Source organism: Salmo salar, chromosome ssa23 (assembly GCF_905237065.1).
Source record: "Salmo salar chromosome ssa23, Ssal_v3.1, whole genome shotgun sequence".
In the NCBI taxonomy this organism is placed as follows: domain Eukaryota; kingdom Metazoa; phylum Chordata; class Actinopteri; order Salmoniformes; family Salmonidae; genus Salmo; species Salmo salar.
The window spans coordinates 28,831,579-28,854,472 of NC_059464.1; the positions used below are offsets into that span (position 1 = coordinate 28,831,579).

Sequence of the window (22,894 nt, forward strand, 5' to 3'; positions counted from 1 at the left end):
TACATTTCAACTCTATATCTGACATGGTACAGGTGTCTTATTTTAAGCCCATAACCATGTGTGGGAGGTATATACTTTTGTTTCATAGTAGATTTGTTTAAAACTACAAAGAGATCATCTGTGTGACCCTGATTTATCCCACTGCAGTAAAAGGTTAATGCTCTAGCCCTGGGTTTTGCAGATCCAAAGTGTCTCCAAAGTGTCCCTCTGAGAAGCACCGATTGCATGGTTTGGAGGCAATGAAATAGAAGAGTTATAATAGCACGTCTAAGGGGTCTGGATAGAATAACAATTGTTCAATAGACTGTGTTTTCTCACCCAACAACCTTTCATTCACAAATGAGTTTCATATTCAACTATTTATGAATGGGTTGACCATGTCTTATTTTCCCCTAGTACTTGTCTATCCAGGTCACCTACATAGCGCAGTGCCCCACTTTCTCTGTCAATGTGGGTTTGAAAGGAACTGAATCAGGGAGTTTTAGGGCAGTGGTTGGAGTGGCTGGCTCAACCTCAGGGACAGCAGTTAAATGGTATTCATGTATCAACCTACATTGATATGATCTGGGGCAATGGGGTAGATGGAGAGAGACCTAGAACAGCTGCTCATCCATCGATGGAATCATAAAGTATTTCGGTCCGACAGTTGTTTAGACCAGAGTGCTTTCTCCTTCTCACACTTCATTGACTGGACCTTGTGTTAAAGAGTGAGTATTCAAAATGAAGCTGGTAGAGGAGGGGGTGGCCATTCACGCATCCCTCAGGTTCTATACTCACACTGTTGCAGTCAAGCATGGGAAGTGCCGAATAAGCAGCACATGTAGAACAGTTGATATTGAGCACGCCCCTTTCCAAATGAAAATGAATTTCAAATGTATTTTCCCATTGATTAGTCGGAGTGTGAGACTTACTGGTGCAGGAGGCCTCGGGCAGGTCCATGTCTCCTCTGTAGTATCCGTTACGGCAGCCGCAGATGGTGGCAGCCTCCACAGTGGAGCGGCTGTTGGGGGGGCACTGCAGACACAGCCCTGGCCCCTGGGTGGACTTGAACGTCCCCTGGGGACACGCTGCAGGGAGGACAGAAAGAAAAGACAGAGAGAACAGAGCATTTAGACTCTTCATCAACATCCACAGTGTACTGTATCCAGGGCGCAACATGTAGACTACCATTACTCCACCCATGGGTGAGTCTCGCAAACCAGACATTTCCTCCTGTGCAAAAGCCTGGAGATTACGTAAAGGGTTGACTAAGAGGTTACGTAAAGGGTTGACTCAGAGGTTACGTAAAGGGTTGACTAAGAGGTTACGTAAAGGGTTGGCTAAGAGGTTACGTAAAGGGTTGACTAAGAGGTTACGTAAAGGGTTGACTAAGAGGTTACGTAAAGGGTTGACTAAGAGAATTGAATTTGCCTCATTATCATCAACCCCCCACTCACCCTTCAACCTCTCTCACTATATCTCTCTATGCCTTAGTACAGTACCTCTTCTGCTGTCAAAACATAACTCCAAAAAGAACAACAGATTCATTTCAGTCTGAGTACGTGGCATTAACATGGCGTGTAATAGGTCCCGGAATTACAGAGAAACACAGTTGTCCTCTGTAGCTCAGTTGGTAGAGCATGGTTTTTGCAACATGGTGTCCACCAGTTCTATCCCAGGACCAAACAGAAACTTGCATCCTGTAGCACAAATTCAAAAACGTTTTAGGACACTGTAAAGTCCATGGAGAATAAAAGCAGCTGCCCAGCTGCCCAGCTGCCCAGCTCCCAGCTGCCCACTGCACTGAGGCTAGGAAACACTGTCACCACCGATAAATCTACGATAATCGAGAATTTAAATAAGCATTTTTCTACGGCTGGCCATGCTTTCCACCTGGCTACCACTACCCCGGCCAAGAGCTCTACACCCCCGTAGAAACTTTCCCAAGCCCCCCCCCCCCGCTTCTCCCATCTGAAAACCTGCACCCCTACAAATCAACTGGGCTAGACAATCTGGACCCTCTCTTTCTAAAAATTATTCGCCGCAATTGTTGCAACCCCTATTATTAGCCTGTTCAACCTCTCTTTCGTATCGTCTGAGATCCCAAAAGATTGGAAAGCTGCCCCCCTCTTCAAAGGGGGAGACACTCTAGACCCAAACTGTTACAGACCTATATCTATCCTGCCCTGCCTTGCTAAAGTCTTCGAAAGCCAAGTTAACAAACAGATCACTGACCATTTCGAATCCCATCGTACCTTCTCCACGATGCAATCTGGTTTCCGAGCTGGTCATGGGTGCACCTCAGCCACGCTCAAGGTACTAAACGATATCATATGTAAACATATGTAGCATATGTAAACTTCTGACCCACTGGGAATGTGATGAAAGAAATACAAGCTGAAATAAATAATTTATGAAATAAATAATTCTCTCTACTATTATTCTGACATTTCACATTCTTAAAATAAAGTGTTGATCCTAACTGACCTAAGACAGGGAATTTTTACTAGGATTAAATGTCAGGAATTGTAAAAAAACTGAGTTTAAATGTATTTGGCTAAGGTGTATGTAAACTTCCGACTTAAACTGTATATTATTATATATCAAAATAATGAGCTTGTTTGTTCATATTAAGCTGTTTGAAGAATCACTGCTATGGAGGCAAGATTGCATAATCACACCATGCCAGGACAACATAAACAGCCATTACAGAGAATGCTAACTGCTCATCTGCCTTTCCGAGTGTGAATTGGCATGTGAATGTGGCAAGCTAAATAAGTGGATTTGTATTTTTCCCTCATCTAGGCAAGCTTGACTCGATACCAGCCTGCTCCGAGGCTCCAACAGAACAGATTTTCTTCATGTTCTTGATCTGATTCTGGGCACCCTCCATGCAACATTTAAACGGATTGCACAACCCTACCGAGAAGAATGGCTTCAGCTGAATTTGTTCAAAGAAGAATTGAAGGTAGAAGAAAGGGATTCCAAACTACAGTTGATACACAGAGGCAGTAATACCTCCTGTGCTACAGTTATATGAAGTGGTGTATTATGGTGGCATTAAATCATCACTTGTTTAAGTATTCTTCTGCGTGTAGAAGTTAACTTATTATCTCATGACTAAGGAATGGTCCCAGCGTGGAGCTGTCGCTCTGAAATCAGTTGCCTGAACGCAATTCACATTTCCATAATCCCTCTGCAGTAAGTGGCATTGCACCATGACTCCACAGTCTATCCTCCACTAAATTGCCTTTCTCCCACTCTCAGCAGATAAGACTAAAGACAGATTTTTTTTTGCTAAGTTGCAGGAAGTGAGAGAACTCATAGGACATTAATTCATGCTTCAATATCTTATCCACTCCAGAAAACCGTTGTTTAAAAAAAAACAGGCATGTGACATGTAGTATGACAGAAATAAGAGCCAGGATCCAGAATAAGGAAAAGTAGATCCCAAGTGAGAATCTATCAAACTTACCTAAGCATATCTTACAGTATGTACTGCTACAGCAATTAAGAAACAGAGAACACTAGCTCTCTTACTAAGCCAAATGTTTTAACGATCATTTTCTCTACAAGCCATTACCTCAGCATAGGCTCTCAAACATCCTTCCCAGTGAACACAGAAATGGGCTAATGTAATTATAGGGTTGGAAGCATCGCATTGCATTGATTTTCTTATTAAGGAGTTTGGGAAGCCAGATCAGGTGGCATATCCAGTTCTTGGAAATTATTTTCCCAGGCAGGCAGCCTTAGATCTGTGTGATAGCCTGATTGCCCACGTCTCCTTGTTCACTGTACAGCTGCTTCCTTCCACCTTCTCAAGTCATTTCAACCTCCAAATTAAAACCCCGACTACTCTTGGAACTGATAAGAGCTCAAAATTGAATTCCCATTTTTTTCTCTCTCGGATGAGTACTCGATCCGGCTGCGCTCAGGCAAGGCAGGCATAGGGAAGTGGAGGGAAAATGCCCTCTATGCTGGTCTTTAAACACACAAAAAGGCAGCCTAGTAGATGACCTGCATTTCACCTTGGCAGTTTACATTGTGTGGATGAGCTTTGTTTTCATATACAGTACGTCCATTTTACGCATATATTTAATTCTTTTGAAATAGTTACAACTGAAAAAAATGCTTTGAGCTGAAGCAACACACCTCTGATGCAAAGTCCTGCTCAGAGGCCTGAGCTCAGATGTGCTGCTCTTTTCACTCTCTCTAGCTAGAAGTGTTTGTCAAAACCCTGCTGAGTCCTGTCCTGCCTGCCAGTCACACAGAGCCTGCAGGCCTGTGACAGCAGGGGTGGTATGGTAAATAGCGCTAAGTAGCATGGGGTGGTATGGTAAATAGCACTAAGTAGCACGGGGTGGTATGGTAGATAGCGATAAGTAGCACAGGGTGGTATGGTAGACAGCGATAAGTAGCACAGGGTGGTATGGTAGATAGCGATAAGTAGCACAGGGTGGTATGGTAGATAGCGATAAGTAGCACGGGGTGGTATGGTAGATAGCAATGAGTAGCACGGGGTGGTATGGTAGATAGAGAAGTAGAAAGGGTTGGTATGGTAGATAGAGAAGTAGAAAGGGTTGGTATGGTAGATAGAGAAGTAGAAAGGGTTGGTATGGTAAGAGTGGGGCAAGAAAGAAGGAATAAGCAGCATACATTTAAAACTGTCACGTCCTGACCAGTAAAGGGGTCATTTGTCATTGTAGTATGGTCAGGGCGTGGCAGGGGGTGTTGTTTTTGTTTGTTTTGGGGTTGGTTTATTTAGAGGGGATTTGTTCTAGTTTTCATTTTCTATGTTCGTTTTCTATGTGTGGCCGAGTATGGTTTTCAATCAGAGGCAGGTGTCTTTCGTTGTCTCTGATTGGAAGCCATACTTAGGCAGCCCTTTTTTCCTTTGGGTTTGTGGGTGGTTGTTTTCTGTATAGCCTGTGTGCCTTACGGAACTGTTTAGTCGTTTGTTTATTTTGTTTGAGTGTTCTCTCTTAATAAAGAAAGAAGATGAGCATTATACCCGTTGCGCCTTGGTCTGTCCCTTACGACGCTTATGACAAAAACAACATAATGAGAACATGTTATTTTCCTAAATTTTTCAATGGCTAATCCGTTCCTGGAAGCTATACACTTCTATAAGCATATGAAACAAGCATATACAGCTTAGCTGTCATAAAGGGCATTTCTTTAGAATCTTATAGCATTATGATGAAAAGAACAGTTTGTCATGAAAAGAGTGAAGACTGAAAATAAAGCTGTATTGTCTTGCAGCAAAGGACTCAGGCCTATACTTTGATATATGTTGTTAAACTCGGCCAGGGCAGTCACTTAAAAGAGATACAACCCAGAGTCCATATGTCCGGTAGTTGCCACAAAAGTTTTCTTCATATCATCACTATTGCACTGATGTGCAGGGCCTGGAACACAACATTTGGATCGGCACTGGTCCAATAGCCCCAATAACACACCATTCTGACATACAGTACTTGTTATAGCACATTCCTTTTTCAGAGGGTCAGAATCAAGTACATCTAGAACTATAATGCAAATATAAAAATTACTGCTTTTTAAGTGGGAAATCAGGGTAGGGGGCAAAGCAGCATAGTATCAGTGCAGCGAGAGTTATGACAACACAGCTGCTTGACAACATGATCAAGCAAACACAGCACTTTGCGAGATCATTGATCAGTCGTTAACCAGCCCATTGGCAGAGTGAGGAGCTGATGACGCGGTGAACTCTGGGTAGAGGGGTCAGGACGCGGACACAGTGCTGACAGACATACAGATCAAAAGGCCTCCAGACAGAACAACAGCTGTAGAGCGAGAGAACAGAGATGGGACCAGTGGGACGGTGAGGAGCAACAATGAGAGGATATCAGCTGACAGAGCACGCCCTGCCACCGTGGGACACAGACAGGGATACAGTGTCTAAGCTACACATGGGCCATGGTATGGAGGTTCAGCCTGACAGCTATATTCTACCATCTTATCTTAATAACTATCATCCATTCCACCAAAGTTAGAAGTATTGGTGTCCAAAGACCTTATAAACAGAGTGAGGGAATAAAGTGATAGGTATACAGTCATACTGTTTTCTCTCTGCTGTCTGTTAAAGAGAGAACAGGCCCACAGGGTGTCTCTTTGCTCTCCTCAGGCAAAGGCAGAACTTAACAGAAGCTCAGGGTCACTCTTTGTTCTGGGATCTGTTAGCCAGGGATTAGAGATGAAGGGAGAGTTGATGGAGGGATGAGAGAGAAGAAAGAGAGAGAGAGGCAAATGGAGAAGAGAGGAGAGAGAGGAAGAGATGCATCCCTACCCTCGACAGAGTCATGGTGTGGGGTGGGGTTTTTATGTGAAGCGGTGGCGCTGGCCTTAAATACTGTGAAAATATGAAATCTCTTTTTCTCAAGACAGACAGACACACACACACACACACACACACACACACACACACACACACACACACACACACACACACACACACACACACACACACACACACACACACACACACACACACACACATACTAATGCATATGCACATTCACATTCATGCACTCTGCATATGTATTTTCTGCTCATGTCTGACCCTAGTAAATGGGATTCTTGTTTGACATTTTCGTTCCCATTCTCTCTTGTCTGCCAAGAACACATTTTGCAAACCACTGTGAATGTGCTCAGCCAGGGACAAAAGCACAGCCCACAATCCAGTCAGCCAAAGAAAGGTTAGAGTGTAAATCTTACAGCAAAACATTTGCAGATGTGCCAGCACAGAAACTTGATCGAGCCTAAGCTAATATTTTCCTGTCTGCATATCATTTCCTTCAGGGTGGGTCCAATCCACCTGCAGGTTGTGCCAGGCAGGGAAGAGAATCCTGGATCAGTGAGGAACCAGAGGTCATCCCTCTCCACATACCTCACCCCTCACTCCAGAGACTGCATGGGCATCAACACTCGTCATCTACAGTATGCATGTTGTTCCTGTATCAAAGGTTGAGAGGGACATCATTACTCACAATATAATATAGGACCCTTCTAGACGAGGCTAAAACTAACCAAAGCCCATGGTTACACATGGGAAGAGAGAGGAGAGAGAGGGGGGGGAGCGAGAGCGTGAAAGAGACAGAGTGATAGTAGGGTCATGTGTGCACCCAAATGGTGCAGCGGTCACTACAGACCCTGGTTCGATCCCGGGCTGTATCACCACCGGCTGTGATCTGGAGTCCCACAGGGCGGGGCAACGTTGGCCCAGCGTCGTCCGGGTTAGGGGAAGGTTTGGCTGGGGTAGGCCGTCATTGTAAATAAGAATTTGTTCTTAACTGACTTGCCTAGTTAAATATAAAAAAATTATGTGACAGGTTATATGTAGATAGTTTACTGCATCAGAGCAGAGCAACAGGTTAGCCAGAGTGCATGGATAACTTGTACTCACAGTAACCAAAATGGGCATTTATAAGAAATCCAAAAGTACCCAAAAGAGCAATATTTCTTTCAGAAAGAATCAAATTGACTATAACTTAGTCTCAGTGAGTGACAGGGAACGGGTTACTAGCCAGTAGCAGTATAAACAGGATGCATGGTTTATAGGAAGGGCAGTAGTTACCCTGTGACCCCGAAAGAGGTTGTTCCTCTACCTAAACACCAGAGTACCTCAGTCTGGGAGCTGGGGCAGACCAGGGTCGTGACCCCACTTGACCGGCAGGCTGATTTGCTGTGTTGACCTGCAGTTAAAGCAGCGTGGGCTCCAAGACAGGATCCTCACGGTCACAGGATGTTAGTGTGTCTCCTCAGAGCCCTGCTGAGGGCCCCACCTGGCACTGATGGATCACCACACATTTCCCCTAACTGCAGCTAACTCACACATGCCGACACACACACACCAACATAAACACACACAGACACACACAAACAGTTTCCATTCAGTCTGTCTATCAAATTCATGTCTGCATGGTCTTCCATCTTCCTGTCCTATCTGTCTCAGTCATGGCTTTTCTCCAGTGTCTTAGTAGATATGATACCAGTGGTCATAAGTCTGCTGTTTATCTGACCTCTCATCTGGAGACCGAGGACTCCCATCAGCCTCTCATTCGGAGATGACAGAGCAGAGGGCACTGCAGCAGGAGATGAAACACAGACTAAACTGAGAGATGCAGTCCAGGAGCAAAAGAGCTCTGATAGCGTATCATATTATTCCTTTAAATACACTATTTATACGAAAGTATGAGGACCCCCATTCAAATTAGTGGATTCGGCTATTTCCAAACCCTAATGACAGTGGGCCAATTGTGCACCGCCCTATGGGACTCCCAATCACAGCCGGTTGTGATACAGCCTGGAATCAAACAAGGGTCTGTAGTGACGCTTCTAGCACTGAGATGCAGTGCCTTAGACCGCTGCGCCACTCGGGATTCCCTCATGCCACCTTTCCAACAAGTCAGTTTGTCAAATTTGTGCCCTGCTAAAGCTGCCCTGGTCAACTGTAAGTGCTGTTATTGTGAAGTGGAAACGTCTAGGAGTAACAACGGCTCAGCCGTGAAGTGATAGGCCTCACAAGCTCACAGAACAGGACCGCCGAGTGCTGAAGTGCGTAGCATGTAAAAATTGTCTGTCCTCAGTTGCAACACTCACTACCGAGTTCCAAACAGACACTGGAAGCAACGTCAGCACAAGAACTGTTCGTCGGGAGCTTCATGAAATGGGGTTCCGTGACCGAGCAGCCACACACAAGCCTAAGATCACCATGTGCAAAGCCAAGTGTCGGCTGGAGTGGTGTAAAGCTTGCCGCCATTGGACTCTGGAGCAAAAGAAAAACGTTCTCTGGACTTCACCATCTGACAGTCAGACAAACTAATCTGGGTTTGGCGGATGCCAAGAGAACACTACCTGCCCCAATGCATAGTGCCAACTGTAAAGTTTGGTGGAGAAGGAATAATGGTCTGGGGCTGTGTTTCATGGTACAGGCTCCATAGTTCCAGTGAAGGGAAATCTTAAAGCTACAGCATGAAAATATATTCTAGATAATTCTGTGGTTCCAACTTTGTGGCAACAGTTTGGGGAAGGATCTTTTCTATTTCAACATGACAATGCCCCTGTGCACAAAGTGAGGTCCATACAGAAATGGTTTGTCCAGATCGGTGTGGAAGAACTTGACTGGCCTGCACAGAGCCCTGACCTCAACCCCATTGAACACCTTTGTAATGAATTAGAATGCCGACTGCGAGCCAGGTCTAATCGAATGACATCAGTGCCCGACCTCACTAATGCTCTTGTGGCTGAATGGAAGCAAGTCCCCGCAGCAATGCTCCAACATCTTGTGGAAAGCCTTCCCAGAAGAGTGGAGGCTGTTATAGCAGCAAGGGAATGACCAACTCCACATTAATGCCCATGATTTTGGAATTAGATTTTCGACGAGCATGTACATACTTCTGGTCATGTAGTGTATTATACCCACTGTATACCCCATCCACATCTCCCTCCAACTATAAAAGCATTGTACAACTATGTATGGGCCCATGTTCTTGGAGAGCAGATCTCTTTTACAAAAGCCCATTCACCATGGTTACACCGCAACCGGTGCGCTCCTGGCACGTCCATGGTCTCCATATTGAACAATAGTGGTGTCCAGCAACATACGGCATCGCCTGTGAAATCTGGAGGGCGGGACGCAGTGCCAGCCCTAAACTTTGGGGATTTGTTTGGTACAGAGGAAAGCTGGCAGGGCCCGATGTCTCCAGCCTGGCTAGCGATCAAAGCTTTGGGAGACAGGGGGATTGTGGGATTGGGGGGTGGCATGCCAACAGCACACAGCATAGCCCAAACAGATGAGCCTGCTACCAGAAACACATTATCATTCAGAGGGCAGGGCAACCTCATCCAGACTCAGCCATGGAGCTCTCAGCCCTCAGCAACGCTGAGCTACGCAATCGCACTGTGACTCTGTTTCTCTCTGACTGAGACACCCCACAAGATAGTGAGATACCTGGGAGATAGCGCCATGAGACAGAGTTCCAAAGCTGAGATAGATAAATAACTTAAATTCCAATGAATAATTACCATTACTGCCAGCTTAGTCATTATCATTGTCATCCGGGGCCATGCTGTGCTATGCATTCCTTTAATGCCCGCCTGAAATGCTCAAGTGACAGTATCATAGTAGATCTGGATTGAAGATTTATGTTTTATCTCCACATGGTGTGGGCACTAGCCCCAAGGTCACACAGCCTGGAACCTTCTATTGTACCACACAGACACACACACACACACACACACACACACACACACACACACACACACACACACACACACACACACACACACACACACACACACACACACACACACACACACACACACACACACACACACACACACACACACACACACACCACACTCCTATTTGAGTGTGGTCTCTCTGCATAGTGTGTCCAATGAAATCACATTGGCGCCTGGTACTGGCTTTAATCAGGGCTCAGGCCAGAGCAGGTGAGTGAGCAGGATTAGAGTGGCATGTCACTGCCACCTGACCTCACCTGACCTATGAGCCACCAGTGGATGGAGGGGTGGTGAAAGAGAGAAGGCAGGGAAATTAATAGAGATGAAGGGACGGGTGGCTGGCCTCCATTAGCTCAGCAGATGGTGGGGATCAGGAGTTCAGGACTCTGTCTTCCCCTCTGCACCCTGCAGAGAGCTGCTCATCAGAGGAATAGACACAGCCCAAACGAGGGGGGCACAGGGTCACACACAGCCGCCTGGATCCTGAGATGAGGTCCACCATGTCACTACTATTACAGTCTATATAGGGAGCTCTCTGTCATAGCAGTTACTGAGGCCTAATGAGAGAGAGAGAGAAAGAGAGAGAGAGAGAGAGAGAGAGAGAGAGAGAGAGAGAGAGAGAGAGGAGAGAGAGAGAGAGAGCGAGAGAGAACGAGAGAGAGAGTGAGAACGAGAGAGTGAGAGAGAGAACGAGAGAGAGAGAGAGTGAGAACGAGAGAGTGAGAGAGAGAGAACGAGAGAGAGAGAGAACGAGAGAGTGAGAACGAGAGAGAGGTGAGAAAGATACATAAAGAGAGTTTGAGTGTGAACTTGCTTGCGTGAATGTGTGTGGCATCACTTAATCCAGTTGCTCTCAGTCAGAGCTACCTGAGGTGCCAAATATATTTCCCTGCTGATGAGGCCAGATGGTACCTAATTTGTCAAAAAATGCAGCCGTTGATAACACAACAAACACGTGTGCAGACAAGCAAATGTCTGTCCCATAATGAAAAGTCAAATGCAAATCAGTAGCAGATAACACTTGATTTTTCAATTAAATGTCTGAAAAAAAAAACACGTAAATGAAATGTAGCTAGCTAGTTGACCTAATGACAAATTACAATTTAATCTTTTTGTGAATTTAAAGAAGTGAATATAACTGCACTATCAGCCCAGGGAGGCTTGACAAACTTTTAGAGGCTATACATCGCAGTGCTCCATTTAACACTACAGCTGGACCATGCATAATTCCTGTGCAAGGCTATGACTCAATGGTTACAGACAACATATGCACATGCGTTTTGTAGAGACAACACTCCCTCAAAAAACCTTCTCCACTCTGCTGTTGCTGCTCACTGGCTAATTATATGCCCAAGCTAGGGAGGGAGGAATCGTTAATGGACTGTCTCTCTATACATAAACCCCAGGAGGGCCCCAGTCTTGTTGAGGTCCACAGCAGGGGTGCCCAGGGGCCGCAAATTAATCACAAACAAACAACAACATAGCCCGCACTTGCAAAACATTCCCTGTGGATATTAGCACCTGCTAGCGTTCTCCGAGACACGCGCACATTCCATTCCACTACACACTAGCCACTACCCAACTACACTACACGCAACTGCATGCTCAGCTGGGTGTCGCACACAACGTCAATTATTCAACACTAGCCCAGTTTGAGCCCAGTGTGGATCATCATTATCAGTGTTTCATCACGCCTGTGGATAGTACTCCCCATTCACATCCTTACCTTTCAGAAAATACTCATTACACATCAAAATAAATGCACGGATGTGGGACATCTTTCCTAATTGTATTCATTTCCTCTGTGCTAATGACAGGATGGTAAATTACAGATTCATAAAACAGATGGGTTCACATAGGATTCAATGATGCTAATGCTCAATTAAACCCATCAGGTGCAATGAATGGATATCAACTTTGCCACACATCCAACTTACCACTAAGCAAGGTAAAGTTGCCTTTTTAGAGTTTCTGCATTGTATAGTCAATGAAAAGCTATGAAAACCCAATCTGCACCCAGCATGACGAGTGAAACGATCTGTGCTGGGCCCCTGACGGGCAGGTGGGCGGGGAAAGTACCGTGATGCCTGGAGTCCTCCATCTCGCCTGGGAGGTGGAGTGGAAAAACACCAAGTTGGATGGCCCTGAGAGACACTGTGCATTCATCCACCTCTTCTTGACCCAGCGGAGGGACTCGTTGAGCCACTAATCCCAGACTGGGCGCCTTCTCCGACTCAAGGGCTACGGCCCACCAGAGCCGGCCCCTGAGAGACGGAGCTCCGCATCATCACCATGCTACAGCCCCTACCTGTCTCTGTCTAGCTCGGTCTCTCAGTCATATAGCAGCTCAGAGTCCCCCACACACACACACACACACACACATACACACACGGCACACTGAATGGCCACATGTGCTTTGCACAGACAGACACAGACATGCGTACATGCAAACATACAGTGACAAGAGGGGTTTGAAGAGGAGTCCTTGACAGTTGGACAGAAGAACAGTGGGTGAAGGCAGAGAGAAACAAAGAGCGAGTGAGTGAGACAGAGAGATGAAGGAGATGGAGGGTGGAGGGGACAGAGAGCAAGGCGGTTGCCATGGTGAAATAGCAGTCTATGAGCTGGCAGATAGAATACATGACCTTGACCTTGTCATCTAATTTAAATATCCAACCGTTTTGTCTGGCGGCCTTCCAGATCTAATTTCAATTACCCTTCCTTGTCTTTTGGCCTTTTCCAATCCCACATTTAGCCTGCACATTCACAATTTAGAGTGAGTGAGTGAGTGAGTGAGTGAGTGAGTGAGTGAGTGAGTGAGTGAGTGAGTGAGTGAGTGAGTGAGTGAGTGAGTGAGTGAGTGAGTGAGTGAGTGAGTGAGTGAGTGAGTGAATTATCATTAACAAACACTGCAATGCCAAGAGCTGAGCAAAGAAAAGAGTCCCCTCATCCAGCTGGTCCTGGGGCTGTTCTACTAACACACTGAATCCTCATGACCAGAACATCCAATCAATCAGAATAAACCAAATTACAACAGTCAAAACAAATCTACATTGGGAAACGAAATGCTAAAAGTTATATGCAGTGCTATCTGGCCCTAAATCGAAAGTACATCATGGCAAACTATTTGACCATAGTTGCTGATCAAGACCTTAGCAAAACCTTGACAAAGTGCAGGCTCAGTGAGTACAGCCTTGCCATTGAGAAGGGTAGACACAGTAAAACCTGGCTCTGTGCAACCACTGCACCACAGCAGAAACTGAGACAGAGCTGCAATTCCTGACAAAATGTAAAAAAATATAAGACAATTAGAGAGTGTAATTTCCCCAAATTTGAAACCCTTATTCAAGGTTTCAAAAATCTCTCTGATGAGAATAGACTACCCGTCCTGTTGGGGGAGGACGTAGAGAGCTGTTGTTTGGCACCGCACTACATTGCTGCCTGCCATAAAATTAGGGACAGTGTCTGACAGAGCAACCAGCCTGCACATGTCCTCTATGCCATTGTTATTGTTCAATGTATAGTTATTTTGACCCTTGATTATTGTTGTCCCGATGACAATGTTGATTATTATTATTTTAATTATATTAATATTGTAAATGTATCACTTAATCTCCAAAGTACGCTTTGGCAATATGTACATTGTTGCCGAGAAAGAGAAAGAGAGAGAGAGCCAATTGCTCTATATGGCAGTGAAGTATGGGGTCCGCTCTCTAATAAGGAATTTACCAAATGGGACAAACATCCAATCGAAATACTACATGCAGAGTTTTGCAAGACTGTATCGCAAGTGCAAAGAAAAACTCTAAATAAGGCAGGTACAGTGGTTCTTCCTTTAAAAGTTGTGGCGTATGCAGCACAGCTTGCGGGGGTGCTGCAGAATTCTATGGTACGTTATTTATGTGTCAGCCATTGTTGCCAGAATGATGCAATTTACCACAATCTGACACCATCTACCACAAACGGTCGCGGTATAAACTCAAAACCTTTAAAGGAAGAACCACTGTAAAGCAGAATTGTCCAACATCCTGTCACATCTGCTCCTGCCACACCCCCTAGTGGACATCCAGTGTCTCCTTGACCAGCAGCCATTCCCCCAGTTCCCTCTCCCTCTGTGTGTGATTGTGTGGTTGGATACAGGTGTGCTGGAGTCAGAGCAGTTCCCCACCAGCTGCAACCCGTTCCGTAATCAAGACCTCTACAAATACTCAGTCCTGCAACTTCCACTCTGCCAGATCATAATCTCTGTTCAGTCAGTCATGCTTGTAGCTATTCTTTTATTATTTAAGGTCCTGTATCTTGCTGTGCCTGTTTCCTTGCCTGATGCTCTGACTCTGGCTCCTGTCTTATAGATTCAGGTGCTGATGAGAGCTTTCTGGATCGAGGTGTTGTTAACCAGTTGGGCCTCGACACTTAGGCAAAGCCGAACAGGGGAACCCAAGAGCAGACTCAGACCAGGAAACAGGGATGAATGAACCAAGATATTTATTGTAACACAGGGAGTGATGAAAGGGAGATCCAGGGAAGCTCGGATGAGTTGTTGGAAACCAGATGTGGAGGCTGAGGTTGGAGTGAGCTGGGTTGGGACAGGGTAAACAGGTCCAAAGGGGAATCCAAGGGAGTGATGGTGAGTTGAATCCAGAACAGGGTAGCAGGGTGGTGAGATGTGAAACAGGAGCCAGAGTGGCAAAACTGCAGTGAGAGGAGAAAAAGCGTCAGGCAAGGAAACAGGCACAGCAGGATACAGGATCTTTAATAATAATAAATAGCTAGAAGCATGACTGACTGAACGGAGATTTGGAAGTAGCAGGACTGAGTATTTGTAGAGGTCTTGATAACGGAACGGGTTGCATCTGGTGGGGAACTGCTCTGACTCCAGCACACCTGTATCCAACCACACAATCACACACAGAGGGAGAGGGAACTGGGGGAATGGCTGCTGGTCAAGGAGACACCGGATGTCCACTAGGGGGTGTGGCAGGAGAAGATGTGACACACCCCCTCCTTATTCGAATAGAAAAAAGAGCCATCAAATTTTACAACCATCTAAAAACAAGTGACCCCAAAACATTCCATCACACAGCCCTACAATGTCAAGAGATGAAACAAGAGAAGAGTCCCCTCAGCCAGTTGGTTCTGAGGCTCAGTTCAATAACCCAAACCAACCCCATAGAGCCTCAGGACAGCACTCCAACAATCTGGCCCAACCAAATCCTGACAAACAAAAATAAACATATCGCCAATTGGAAAGACACCACAAAAAAGCAAAGTAAACTTCAATGCTATTTGGCTCTAAACAGACAGTACACGGTGGCAGACTATCTGACCACTGTGACTGATAGAAAACTGAGGAAAACACTGACTAGGTGAAGACTCGGTGAGCACAGTCTGGCTGTAGAGACTGGTCGTCACAGGTAAACCTGGCTGCCCAGAGAGGACAGGCTGTGCTCACTCTGCTCCAAGGGTGAGGTAGAGACAGAGCTGCATTTCCTATTACACTGACAAATACTCAGACCTAAGAGAATCTTTCTTTCCCAAAATGATCATTCAGTACAAAGAATTTGTAGAATAAATAATCAAATATTTATTGGGTGAAAAGCCAAAATGTGCAAAGCCAAATATGTCGTCCTGCCACCACCTGAGGGACAGCCAGTGAAAAGTGCAATGTAATGTCAATAATAATTGTAATTTAACATTTTTTGGCTTTCATACCATGTTATGTGGCTTCTCAGTCAGGTTGAGATTGGTCAACTACCATTGCGTTAATGTATTATTATTCTCATTAATATTGCTGTTATAGTTGTTGTTAATGGTAATCCCATTTCCACTACTACTATTATTATTGCTGTTGGTCCCACCATTTTTTGTTATATGTATACTTTGACAATGTAAGTAATTTAACCTGCCATGACAATAAAGTCTACTGAATTGAATTGAGAGAGCGGCAGTTACAATAGAAGAGCAGAGAGCGGCAGTTTTAAAGTGAGGGCCATGCTCTCTATGGAGCAGACACCCAAGGCCACAGAATGACACTGAGAAGGACATCCACAGAACAGAACAGAGGCTGCCAGGGTCTGTGAAGCTGAGCTGCTGGGAACTTCACACGTATCAGATCCATGTCTCCCAGGGCCAGGCTCTGATTTCTCTCTGTAGTAGCCCCGCTGTTCGACAGATTTGCTGGAGCTCACAGTTAGATTAGAAACCATCTTGTGTCACCCCTGACAAATGGTGCAACAAAACAACATGTTTGGCTTTTGGCCGATCGCTCTCTTGTTCTTTTTTCCCAAAAAATGTTAAGCACCCACCCGACCCTCTCTTCCCCTTTGTTTCTCTCATTCCCTCACTCCCCAGGCATCTCCCTGAGCTGAAACATTGGAGCACTTGTTTGTTTAAACAGTATTTTTTTCAAGCAGGCAATGTTTGCAGGCAGCCTCACTAGGGGGTCCTGGAAGCAAAGCATGGGCAGCAACTGATCAATAGTTTATCTGTCTCAGTGAGAGGGATGTTATGTGCCAAGTCACACAGACACAATCTGTATGTAAGAAACACATACAAACCAAGTCCCTCTTTATCACATGCAAACAGAAACAAATGTGCATGTTTTACCTCCCTTAAACTATAACTTGCTCACTCTCTGTCATCCCTGTTTGACCTCTCCACCAGACCTCCCAGCCTATCTATCCCCCTCGGTGGGGCTATCTATGCCTACAGATTCCCCCTCTATAAAGTATGAATGAGTGAGAGGAATATTGAGTGGCTCTATCCAATTCTGAATTCTATTCGGCTCTGAGGAGGTTGCTGCAGAATGCCAAATGAAGAATATCTCTCTGCCTGTTACAGTGAGAAACCGCCCTTAGCCCCTTGAGCGGCTGTGCCCCCTCTCTGTGTCCCCTCTCCTGTCCCCTCCATAGCAGACAGGGGTACCAATTCATTCACCTCTGCCAGCCTTGCCAGCTGATCATCAGGCACCATCCATAAATAACAACCCCCTGATGAGCCAGTCTGCACTTAACACCCGAGGATGAGCAGTCAATCAGGAGGGCAGTGAATCTACTGTCCTCTGCTGCAGCTTACTGCATGTTGAATAAAGTTATTTGAATATTTGAAATATTAATGTCAATGCGTCTGGAAGCCATAGAGAGCAGGTGCTCCTCTTCATTCTGTCCCTGCCTCATATCTATATGCAGAGCAGTATGGTGCCTCTGGTTCAAGGGAGAGGTGCATTCTGGGATGGCTAAAGAGAGGGGCTTTGGAATGAGTCAGACATCAGGGGATCTGGCCATTGGAATAATGCACAGTAGTGAGACAAGGAGTTCCCTACCTATCTAGTGAATGATGCAAACAGTCACACAGGATGAGGAACACTAGGTTACGTGGCAAACGTATAATTCAACTTTACAATAGTTTCTGCTAATGTCTCCAGCCACTGTGTAGACCCAGTGACACAATTTAAGAACACTTGCACCACAAAGAATCACCCATCAATGTGAAGCCTGACTGATTCATTTAGAATTTGTCCTCTGCAGAATCTATACTTTATAGTGCCCCTGTGACACAAAGTATCTGCTGTCATTGAACAAAGGAACTGCACAGAATATAAGTCACCACATTTAGAGCCTAAGGTATCGCCCATGGTCTCTCCTGTGTAATATATTCAGTCAGCCCAACCACAGTGGCCTTTACCCCTTTACTTTATACTCCTCTTCCTCTTCCTCTAATCTCCTGAGGTCAGCCACACAGTGTTGACCTACCATCACATCTTTACTAACACTTCTGGGGCTGGTTTCACAAGGCTTTTTCTAATGATAAATAAAACATTCATCAGGCACTCCAAGGCTTTTCCAATGTGTTGGACTACTCATAGTCTTTTAAGATGGGCTCCTGAGTGGGGCAGGGGTCTAAGGCACTGCATCTCAGTGCAAGAGGCATCCCGGTTCGATTCCAGGCTCTATCACAACCGGCCGGGATTGGGAGTCCCATAGGGTGGCGCACAATTGGTCCAGCATCGTCCGGGTTAGGGTTTGGCCACGCTAGGCCGTCGTTGTAAATAAGAATTTGTTCTTAACTGACTTCCCTAGTAAAATAAATACAAATAAAGATAAAAAGGGATTGTAGATTTTTCATCCATGTTTATGCCTCAAAGCAATTGCACTTGAGTATACAGTGCCTTCAGAAAGAATTCCACCCCTTGACTTATTCCAAATTTTGTTGTGTTACAGCCTGAATTTAACATTTATAAAATGTATTTTTTTTCTCACACATCTACACACAATACTCCATAATGACAAAGTGAAACATGCTTTTAGAAATGTTTGCAAATTTATTGAAAATTAAATACAGTCAATACTTTGTAGAAGCAGCTTTGGCATTGATTACAGTTGAGAGTCTATCTGGGTACTGTAAGTCTCTAAGAGCTTTTCACACCTGGATTGTGCAACATTTGCCAATTATACTTTTCAAAATTCTTCAAGCTCTGTCAAATTTTTTGTTGATCATTGCTAGACAACCATTTTATTTTGGTATATATTTTCAACTAGATTTAAGTCACAACTGTAATTTGGCCACTCAGGAACATGTACTGTCTTCTTGGCAAGTAACACCAGTGTAGATTTGGCCTTGTCTGATGGAAAGCAGACTGAACCAGGTTTTCCTCTAGAATTTTACCTGTGCTTAGCTCCATTCCGTTTCTTTTTTATCCTGAAAAACTCTTCAGTCCTTAATGATTAAAAGCATACCCATAACATGATGCAACCACCACTATGCTTCAAAATATGGAGAGTGGTATTCAGTAATGTGTTGTTTTGGATTTGCCCCAAACATAACACTTTGTCCTCAGGTCAAAAAGTTACTTTTTTTTATCCCAGCCCCATCCCCATCCCCGCAGGAGGCCTTTTGCCTTTTGGTAGGCCGTCATTGTAAATAATAATTTGTTCTTAACTGACTTGCCTAGTTAAATAAAGGTTAAATAAATAAATTAAATATTAATAAATAAATTAAATTGCTTTGTGACATTTTTTACAGTATTACTTTATTGCCTTGTTGCAAACAGGATGCATGTTTTGGAATATTTTAGTCTGTACAGGCTTTCTTCTTTTCACTCTGTCATTTAGGTTAGCATTGTGGAGTAACTATGTTGTTGTTGATCCATCCTCAGATTTCTCCTATCACAGCCATTAAACTATGTAACTGTTTTAAAGTCACCATTGGCCTCATGGTGAAATCCCTGAGCAGTTTACTTACTCTCCAACAACTGTGTTAGGAAGGATGCCTGTATCTTTGTAGAGACCTTGTGTATTTTCCGGTATACACCATCCGAATTGTAATTAATAACTTCACCATGCTCAAAGGGATATTCAATGTCTGCTTTTTTTCTTACCCATCTACCATTAGAAATGTCTCAACTTTCTGACAAACAACTAAACATCAGAGACATACTTCATGGAGATAGATAATGCTAAGGTATGATGCATGACTGAGCATATGAGCAGATAGACTGAAAGAAGGATGCTCAGAACCCATCACACAGACATAAAGGAAGAAGGCTGCTAATAATACACTGCAGAGCAGAGCCAGGCCAAGTCTCGCTTTTGCGCCAGCACCATGTCACACTAACCCAAATAAACACCTTTAGAACATTTTACTCACAAATTATACACATGTTCTGGCAAGCTTATTCCAACATTAGAGTGGCTATGATCTACTGCAGATATAAATCATATCCTTTACTCTCTTATACATCACCTCTAATAGACATAGTGACACTTTAATTTCCATTATAAAACATTTAGTCACTATTGGAGGACACATACCTTATGTGACCGTCAGTACAGTAATCAGATCCACTATTTAACTGATCTAAATGCTCACCTCAGAGGCCAAATGAAGTCAACCACTCCCCAGCCAAGGACTCCACTAGGTCATCTGAGAAACAGGCTCCACTCCATATTAGGTGGATGGGTTTAATATCTATATTATTGATCAGCCCATATAGCTGCAGATCGATCTTATCTGGTCTCCACACAGGCAGACTAGCAATCAGTGAGAGAAGATATGGGAGTCTAAAAGTGTGTGTGTGTGTGTGTGTGTGTGTGTGTGTGTGTGTGTGTGTGTGTGTGTGTGTGTGTGTGTGTGTGTGTGTGTGTGTGTGTGTGTGTGTGTGTGTGTGTGTGTGTGTGTGTGTGTGTGTGTGTGCGTGCGTGCGTGCTTACGTTTGTCCTGAATGAAGTAATGTCAAGAATGGAACACAGAGGTCCTCCTTCTATGACACGAAGAAGATAAACATGGTAATTTGTGAACATAGTGTTGTGTGACGAAAACATTCCATGCAGGTAGTTCACTGTAGATACTGCAGAGTGGAAAATCCAAACAGCTAAATCGGTCTGAACACAGTTTATGGAAAAATGTAATAACTTTGAATAACTTTATTAGCATGATAATGATAATTAAATTACTCTTTATAGAATAACCACAATTCAAAAACAGAATTTTCAAAATAAAGTACAATCAGCTTCTGGCTCCCTCTGTGCTTCTGACTGGCAATAGACAACACAACCTTTTCTTGTCCCTTGATGGAAAAAAATGATTACAATTATGAACTTTTCAAATATAATGCCTGCTGCTGGTCTAATCAGTCGTCCCTCAGTACAGTTGTGATTGGCTAGCCGCCCACATACAGTAGCTATCCCCTGACAGTACTTATTGCCAGACGAAACAAAATGTCTGTTCCAGTGTCTGCCCTTACTTCATTTATCCTCACCACTGTTTCCACAGTGAGACAATGCCTTAAAATGTTCAGTAAAACAGTATGACACAGTAAGACAAAGCGCCGGTGTGATAGGGGTTATTGTAAGTGAGGAGAACTGAACTCACCTCTACAGACGTTGCCGTTGTCTGGCTCAAAGCCAGCCTTGCAGGTGCAGCTCCCGATGGGAACCATCCACTCTCCATCTCCGTTGCAGTACAGCTTGATGGGAAAATCCACCTCCTCTGAGTTAGCGATGCACGTGCCTCTGGCAATGACCAAGGAGGTGCTCTCGGCACCCGTCATGGTCTCGGGGAAGATGGCAAAGTTTTGCACCACGCTGGGGCACTTCTTATGGAAGACACGTACGGACAGCAGAGACATGCAGGCCCCGTAGTCCTGGAAGGCCAGGTAGAAACCATTATGAGACAGCGGGCCGAAGCTCCGCACCTCCGTGTTGACCTTCATCAATCGACCACCGAAGTCCACCTGGGAGAAGCTCTCGTCAGCCGCAATGGTGTCCACCTTCAGGTAGGGGGCTTCCATCCAGAAGGCGGTTCCCTTGGTGGTGGCGATGACCGAGTCCGTCTCGTAGTAGTAGAGGTTGAAGGTCTCCTTACAGGAGCCAGGGACACTGGGGATGGAGCTGCAGTCACGGACAGTGAAACGCATCTCCACATAGACACGCTGAGCCCCTCGTCTGTCGATGAAGGTGGTAAGGAGCCAGTTGTTCTGGCTGGGCTCGAACACGTTACACACCTGGTAGGTCCTGATGGTGTTGAGGTTCTCATCGTAACCACTCACCTCCTCCCACTGTGGAGAACACACACAACAAACACAGAGACAAGTTAGAGTAAGGCTTCAATCAATCAACACAATCCACTCAGGCACAGCCAGGTAACCACAGACAAGTGGTCCAACTAAAATCAATCTTGGGCAGGTAGGACTGAGCAAGGCCTCACCACATTAGGACATTTGGTGCATTACAGACGTTGGATTATACGTGGTATTGAATTAGCCTGAGGGAAAGGATGGCCCATAGCCTCAGAATGAGCTGCCTAGTTAATGGAGTCAGCATTAAAGCAGTACACACACACATTAGGAGGCTGTGAGCCGGCCATAAAGCACTGATAAGACTTAAGCACAGCCAATGCTTTCCCTACACCATTAATTCACACATTAATTCATTCACACATTACAAGTTCTGTAAAGGACCAGGAGCACTGCTACTGTGCATTAACACCACTGGTAAATCCTTCATAATCATTACAGAAATGTGTGTGTGTACATTGTGTATGTGGGTGTGTTGTGTGTGTTGTGTATATGTGCAATATGATGATCTACTAATGGTCCTAATAATGTTGAAACGCCCACTTCTCCACATGATGAGCTCCTTATTTCCTTGGACCAAGGGACGGCCCACTCGATGGCCACAGCAGCCCATAGTCTGGCAGATTAAGGAAGGCATGGATACAGAAACACTAGTGGAGAGGACACTACACACCAACCTCCTGGGAGTTCTTGTTTTCTCCAACAAACCAGGCCTTCTTCAGGGAGGAGAGATGGATATGACGGTGTGTGGATGTGGGATGCATAAGGGTTGTGTGAAACGAGAGGTAACGTGGTGAGTTGTGGCTACTGGGGAGAACTGGAGCGGTGCATTGTGGGAGACGCTGTTGAAATAGTGGCCAGGAGGAGCAAATCACAGAGAGCTGAGATGATTAATGAGTTTACAGAGAGCCCTGACACAAGTTAAACCTTCTATTTTTTCTCAGCGCCTCTCCTTCGCTCTGCGCCTCTTCATTGGGCTGACCATTCATCAGAATTAGAGCGACTTGTCCCTTTCAACACCAAGCAGATATTAATACAGCCAGGTACCAGCCACAGAGAGAGAGATGGAGGAGGGGTGCT

At 45.0% G+C, this 22,894-nt stretch overlaps 1 protein-coding gene across 1 annotated transcript in view; it reads right to left on the bottom strand.

Annotated features, from left to right (window-relative positions):
• Positions 1-20,649: 20,649 nt before the first annotated feature.
• The window catches only part of ephb1 (EPH receptor B1), an 86,559-nt gene continuing 84,314 nt past the window's right edge, over positions 20,650-22,894 (bottom strand). The window contains 2 exon segments of the mRNA NM_001140915.1: positions 20,650-20,806; positions 21,112-21,796. Of these exon segments, the coding sequence (NP_001134387.1) occupies positions 20,730-20,806; positions 21,112-21,796 (762 nt within the window). The 3' untranslated portion in view covers positions 20,650-20,729.